Source organism: Gastrolobium bilobum, unplaced genomic scaffold (genome assembly GCF_033153095.1).
Source record: "Gastrolobium bilobum isolate Gb01-03AN ecotype WA unplaced genomic scaffold, APGP_CSIRO_Gbil_v1 utg5054, whole genome shotgun sequence".
Taxonomy (NCBI): Eukaryota; Viridiplantae; Streptophyta; class Magnoliopsida; order Fabales; family Fabaceae; genus Gastrolobium; species Gastrolobium bilobum.
The window spans coordinates 21632-28642 of record NW_026898987.1 but is presented as its reverse complement, the minus strand read 5'-3'; the positions used below and the strand labels follow the sequence as shown (position 1 = coordinate 28642).

Below are 7011 nucleotides of genomic sequence, written 5' to 3'. Positions count from 1 at the left end.
GGTTATTTTTATCATCTAAGACCTTCTACTCAATTTTTATCTTCCTAGGGTTGCGTGTTGGCTAATTACCGTTTTGCCCTTTCTTTGTATTTTAGCCTAATCTTCAGGATTTTTCACTAATCCTTCACTTAATTACCCACTTAATATTTTAATATTTGATTAAGAAATGTGAGGTGTTATACTTAGGTCTCTTTGTAGCGCACCATTCTGGGATAGTAAGTCTTAGAATAAATTACCTTTGATGCCTTGATTAGTTTAAAAAACCGATTCTGTCTTAGTGGCTTGTCATGAACTAAGTCTTATTTTAATTAATTTATAACATGTTACTAGGTTGCCCTTCACCCACCATTCTGCCTTGTTAAGCTAAAATTTGAATACATGTCTTAAGCATCTTAGTTGCTAAAAACCAATTATGTTTCGATGAGTGTGGATTTGGAATAAATATCATTCTACTGTTAAAATACAGCATGATAATAGGCTCCCCTTGCGCACCTCATGAGTAGGGAAGTAGAAAATTGTATGGTATATTATTAAGGATTTCCTTTATGCACTAAATCAATTCTGTTTGGATAGTTTAGCCATTGTTAAACATTGGAAAAATTGTTGTAAAGTTAGTATATTATTTGGAAAGAAATAAGGTAGAAACCGATAAGGAAATTAGGGAAGAAAGAAGCTAAAATGTTACTGCGTATAAATAATTTCGTGACAAACGATTCTGATTAATAATGCCTCTGTTAGGTGCGCACATTTCTTGAATTTGTGGGCCTTTTGCTGCTGCCCGATAATTTTATTGCGACACGTAAGGTAAGTGTCTGGTGACATTACCTCTTGTGACTGCTAGCTGGTGCATGAGTTGTGAACGTTGCTCTCATGCTCGGATTTCTTGAAAATATTGCTTGGATTCTGCTCTTGAACTTGATATGCCGTTATCTTGTGAATTATTTATTCTTCGGCATCTTGATATTGAATCCATGAGTATATATAAACTTGATTATTATCTAGTCATGCATGCACATTCTTGATTTTACTGTATGTTCATATGTGAACCATGACATAGCATACATGCATAAGCTCCATGTTTTTATTTGAAAATAATTGTGAAAAGTATGCATACGCTTAAGCACGCATCATGTAGGCATCCCTTCGGTACTAGGGTATGGGACACTTGGCTTCAGTCCCCATAGGCCGTAGTTGGAATCCTTCTTGTTGGAGCCAAATTGGATTATCCACTATGCTTGTTAAGTACGTGCACTATAGTGCTATGAATGTACTCCTGGCGTTATATACGCAACCTCTAGGCGTTATATACACTATGATATTATTATTCTTGGACGGATTTAACTTGATGATGCAACTGTTTTATAATTCTGTATCTAGTTAGTACTGTTGCTGTATTGGTTTTGTTATCACACTACTGGGATTTTTCTCACCCCTTTAGGGCTACTATTTTTCTAAAATGGCAGGAGGACGGAAGAGCATTTGAGGGCCTGATTAGTTGGATATTTGCTATTAAATTCTGCTGTGTGGGAATGTTGTTGCTGCTGTTTTCATTTGCTGGATGACTGTATTAAATTGAGAAATTTGGATTACTGTTAGACTATGATATTATTGCTGTTTTAAGACTTTTATGATCAGCAAGTATTTTGAAAACGAATTTTTGAAACGTTTTGCGAAAATGATTTCTGACGTTTTACTAAGTGCTGAATTTTAAATGGTTTGAAGAGCGTCTTGCGAGTTATGTTTCGAGGGGCAAACGAACTCCAAATTACTATTATTTTATATGCACGCAAAGCCCCAGACGTGCTCTTTCTAGATTATGTGGAACATTTTTTAAATTCGTCGGAACTTATTTTATACGAATTTTTAAAGACAGCAAGGTCAGTCAAGAAATTTCCATTTTCAGCAAGTTAAGAAATTTTGAATGTGCACTTTGATTTTTGGTAAGGAACCCGACTTCAAATACAAGTTTTAATTAGCAACATAAAAATGATTTTTTTGTACTTAAAATAAGACAAAAGAACTCTAATTCCGCTTAGCAAACAACTCTCTTGGAGGCCTACAAGGGAGGGTGTTACAGGTCCTATCCCTTAAAAAAAAACCAAGTTGTGAGTCTTCAAGACCTGATTATCAAACTTGATTTGAAGTTAATTGAGCTATCTCTCAATTTTTATAATAAAACACGTTATTATTTTAGGGTGGGTTGGGGGTACATCTTCTGTTAACTTAACATGTCATAGTATTATATAATATTTTAGAAAAATTAGTGATAAATAATGTGCAGGTCTATCATTGAACAATGTGATCATATAACTAATTAGATACCGTCAAATACTTTGACGGGATTAATTTTGTTTCACTAGTTCTGTCAATGTGTCTGACGGGATTGGCATACTTGGTGCGTCAGCTTCTCCTACGGGACTGTCTGCAGAATCCAACATGAACCATTAGTCCCGTAACAATACATGACAGGACTGGTTTCGTCATTTCTTTTGACGTGTTTTACTGCATTAGTCCGGCAAAACTTATCAAATATGCTTTTAATTGAAAAATCTTTCACAAAAAATTCTTAGTACGGAGTTTTTGCCTATAGTACAGACAAGCTGGACGTAGCCTAAATTGAGTTAACAAGGGTAAATCACCGTGTCAATTCTCTCTCTTTCTCTCTCTATCTTTCTCTTTTCGTTTGTGATTTTGTGTGATTATCAATTTCCAATAGGATGTAGTAACATGCTCCTTAAATTGCTGACTTGAATTGCATCTGTCTAAGCTTTAATAGCTAACTTCGGGTGACTAGTCTTCTTTCATGTCGTGCTTCATATGGTTGAATGAACTTAGTGTATTTGGATGAGTTTGGTCTCTCTGGATGAGCTAATCCTCTTGAGAAAATTTAAAATTGTTTGAGGTCATCCACGCAATCTTGCTTGTAAAGGTCGATTTATAGCCTAGTTGGGTGTGAAGCCTTGGCTAAGGTTGGTATCTTAGTTGACTTTTGATTTTCTCTAAACTAATCCTGATGATTACGTCTTTACATCTAGCATGTTCTTATTGGTCAAACTTATATTGGAGATCATAAGTAGAATTTGCATTGCATACCTTATAATGGGCAGCAACCGTAATGCCATCATGTCAATTGATTGCCCCCTGTGATATTATGAATTTGCCCCCAACCTTGTTGGGGCTTCTCATTTTTGCACGTATAAATTCGATTTTGTGCCTCTTTCCCACATTTCTTGCATTCAACTTCCCCATAAATTTTAAGCGTTTCCAGAGAGTTTTGTGTGTCTCGAATGTCTGGGTTTTCCTCTCTCCATGTAGTATCCTTACCTTTCTTCTTCGTGTCCTTTTTACCTTCTAGAGTCAAAGCACCTCTTCTTTCCTCGAAAAACCAAGTACGACCATGACACAAGCTGTCAAACTCGCATAAATTAATAAAATTAGGTTTCTTAAAATATGTAGTAAAGCGTCAACCTGAGTCGTCTCTCAAGGAAATCGCAAGGATTAAAATCGCATATTAAAAACAAGAAAATAAAAAGGGGTTTTTTTTTGTTTGCTTGAATTAAACTAAAACAGAATGTAAGGAGATGAAATTGAAATTGTAATTTAAAATGACCAACCTAAAGCTAGGATTCCTATGACGTCTTTTCTCGGATAAAAAAAGATACAAGAATCGTGATTGACCTCAATTGAATCAGAACCCTTGCATTCAATTAAGAACCCTGTTTTAGTTGAATCAACCAAAAGATTATGAATTGCATTTATTTCTTGTCACCAGAAATTAAATTTGAATTAAAATTAAAGAATTGATAAACAAATAAAGTGTGAATATAATTTAAAACAAGTAGTCAGATGTCAATTTCCCTCAAGAATGAATTTATAGATGAACCAATTTCCATGATGAATATCTACTATGTAATGTTGATCAACTTTTTTCTTATCATCAAGATGTAATGTCTTACTACCTTGATAGACACATTAATTAGAAACCCCAATGTCTTGGTGATTCCTTTCTTAATACATGACTTAATTACAAAGGTCTTAAGATCACATCAGAAATCCTAGCATCAATGTCTTGACTACTAGAACACTGATGATGAAGTTGTCAAATATAGAAACAATGTAAACATGTCTGTTCTACACTACTCCTTAACATGAAGAATTAATCAAGACAACTTCATACAAATCACATAATAAATAAACAAGACATCTAATTAACCATTCATAAATTCAAACTTGAGTTCCATTGAATCAGACTACAAAGAACTCTACTCAGACATAATTGAAATATAAACAAAGGAAGAAGAAAGATCAAACTCCATTGTCATGATAGTAAGTCTTCAATCTTCAAGTGCAATTACATTGGAAACTAACTAATACAAGAACTAAGTCCTAAAGTATTTGGAAAGTAAGAGAGAGAAGTCAGATCAGAGGATCTGATATGGGAGAGAGAGATAGAATCAGATATATGACAAATGTGAAGGCCCTTGCCTTTTATAGTGTTACAAATTATAACTGAAAACTAACATGACGCTAAAACGTTCATGAATGGGCGTTTTAGCGTCCATGTTTGACGGATGCCCAACTGCTTTTAACTAACTTGGACACTAAAATGTGAACTGTTGAACGTTTTAGCGTCCATGTCTGGTGAATGCTCAACTGCTTCCAACTGACTCCAACGCTAAAACACTTGGTTTGGGCGTTTTGGCATTCGAGACCAGAGTCTTTTTCCAACAGCAGGGCGCTAAAACGTTTGATCAAGAAGTTTTAGCGCCCAAGACCAGCAACTTTTGTCCTCAGATTGCAGCAGCGCGCTAAAACATTCTGTGTGAACGTTTTAGCGCTCAGCACCAGCAACTTTTGTCCTTCGTTTGCAGCAGCGCGCTAAAATGTTCTGTGTGGACGTTTTAGCGCTCAACACTTAGGTATTCTCCCTTTCTCCAGAATCTTCTTCTTTCTTTCTGCTGCTCCTTAAGCTTCATTTCCCTACAAGACAGTGTAATTTTTAAACAAAGTTTTTGTAACAGCCCCAAACCCTGTAGCAGGATATTGTCCGCTTTGCCCCGCGCACAAGCACCGCCGAGCTCACGGTTTTACGTTTTGGGTTACCCCCAAAAGGCCTCCTACAAGGAAAGGTATCCACACCCTTATTTAAGGCATGCTTCGTTCCCCTCTCCAACCGATGTGGGACAATACATCCTCCCCCACTGGGAATACAGCGTCCCCGCTGTACACACCGGACATGTCCCACATCGGTTGGAGAGGGGAACGAAGCATGCCTTAAATAAGGGTGTGGATACCTTTCCTTGTAGGAGGCCTTTTGGGGGTAACCCAAAACATAAAACCGTGAGCTCGACGGTGCTTGTACAGCGGGGTAAAGCGGACAATATCCTGCTACAGGGTTTGGGGCTGTTACATTTTATGGTATCAGAGCAGTTTTGTGTGGGACTCTGATTATGTCTAACTGTATCTTGTGTTGCATAGCTATCTGTGAACTCTTTATGATGTATGTATATGTGATTTCTCAGTGTGAGTCTGATCAGCTCATTCCTTGTGTTACATGTACAGATATCATGAGGAGGGCTCGTGGTCGCCGTGGGACATGAGGTGCAGATCCTCAGCCGCCGGATTCGGATACTGCAGTTCTTAGGCGGAAACGGCCGCGAATCGAACCATGACTGAAAACCTGATGAAGAACAATCAGGATATGATGACGACCTTCATGAATCAGATGAGGGCTGATAGATATCGTCATAGGAGGGATGATTCTCCTCCACATACGGCTACAGTGACACCTACACCTACGCCTTTTTTTACTCCTCAACAGGGGGAGAGTGGAGCTAGTCACCACACTGGTGAGGCTAGCCACCATACTACGGATCCTACATATGTTCCGCAACCTTCTGTTGTTCAGTCCACTGGGGCTGCTGAGCGAGTTGTTGATGATGCTGCTGATGAGCGAAGGCTCATATCGTTTAGGAAACACAAGCCACCCGTATTTTTGGGGTCAAAGGACCCGAAGGAGGTTACTACTTAGCTAAGGGGAATGGATAAGGTATTCCAGGTGATAAGGTGCCAAGATCCGCAAAAGTTATTATATTCTATGTATATGTTGGAGGGTGATGCCCAAGAATGGTGGGACACCATTTCTTGTCCTTATGTTGTTCAGGGTGAAGAGATCTCGTGGGCCATGTTTGAGGGCCTATTTCATGAAGAATACTTTCCCCATGATGTGAGAGAAGCTAAACAGGGAGAGTTTGATAAGTTGGTGCAAGGGTCAATGTCGTGGATGCTTGTGTGGCTAAATTCAATGAATTGGTCAAGTTTGCCAATTATGGAGGTACTCTGCCTACGCCCGAGTTTTTATCTGCAAAATTCCAAAGAGGGCTGAGTGAAAATATTCCCAAGAGGATGTCAAATATGGCAGTGAGAAATTTTGCTGATCTTGTGACCCAATGTAAGAGGGTTGAGACTGTTTACGATAGATATCCAAAATCTAATTCCGCAAAAGTGCAAGAGAACAAGAAGGCGGCTGGTCTTTCTGGAAGTAGCAATAGAGGTGGATACATTCACAATAACAACAGGGGAAGGGGGTTGCAAGTAAGGCAGCCTTCTGGTCAATTTAAGAAGAGTGGAGCCTCGGGCGTAGGAACTGTCGATAAATACTATACCCCACAGTATGGTAAGTGCAAGAAATACCACAGAGGTGTATGTGGTGCTGGCCCGGGGGCTTGTTTTAAATGTGGTCAGACAGGCCATTTTGCTAGGAGTTGTCCGTCTTCTGCTGGACAGGCCGCGAATCTGCAGGCCTGGGCATCTTATACTCATACTGCGGGACAGGCTGCGAATCTGCAGGCCTCACCGACTACTACTACTACTGCTGCTATCCCTACTGTTGGAAGGGTGTATACTACAACTGCTCAACATACTGAAAAGGCCCCGAACTTGGTAAAAGGTATAATTTTAATTTCTAATGTTGATTTGTCTGTGTTGTTTGATACTGGGGCTACGCATTAG

General features: G+C 38.7%; 1 protein-coding gene across 1 annotated transcript; it reads left to right on the top strand.

Annotated features, from left to right (window-relative positions):
• Nucleotides 1-6414: 6414 nt before the first annotated feature.
• On the top strand, nucleotides 6415-7011 carry LOC133286079 (uncharacterized). The gene has a single exon (XM_061483425.1). The coding sequence runs from the start codon at nucleotides 6415-6417 to the stop codon at nucleotides 7009-7011; it is 597 nt and encodes a 198-aa protein (XP_061339409.1).

Bases quoted from the DNA above. Each gene is read 5' to 3' on its own strand.
- LOC133286079 (XM_061483425.1), top strand. From the start codon at position 6,415: ATGGCAGTGAGAAATTTTGCTGATCTTGTGACCCAATGTAAGAGGGTT.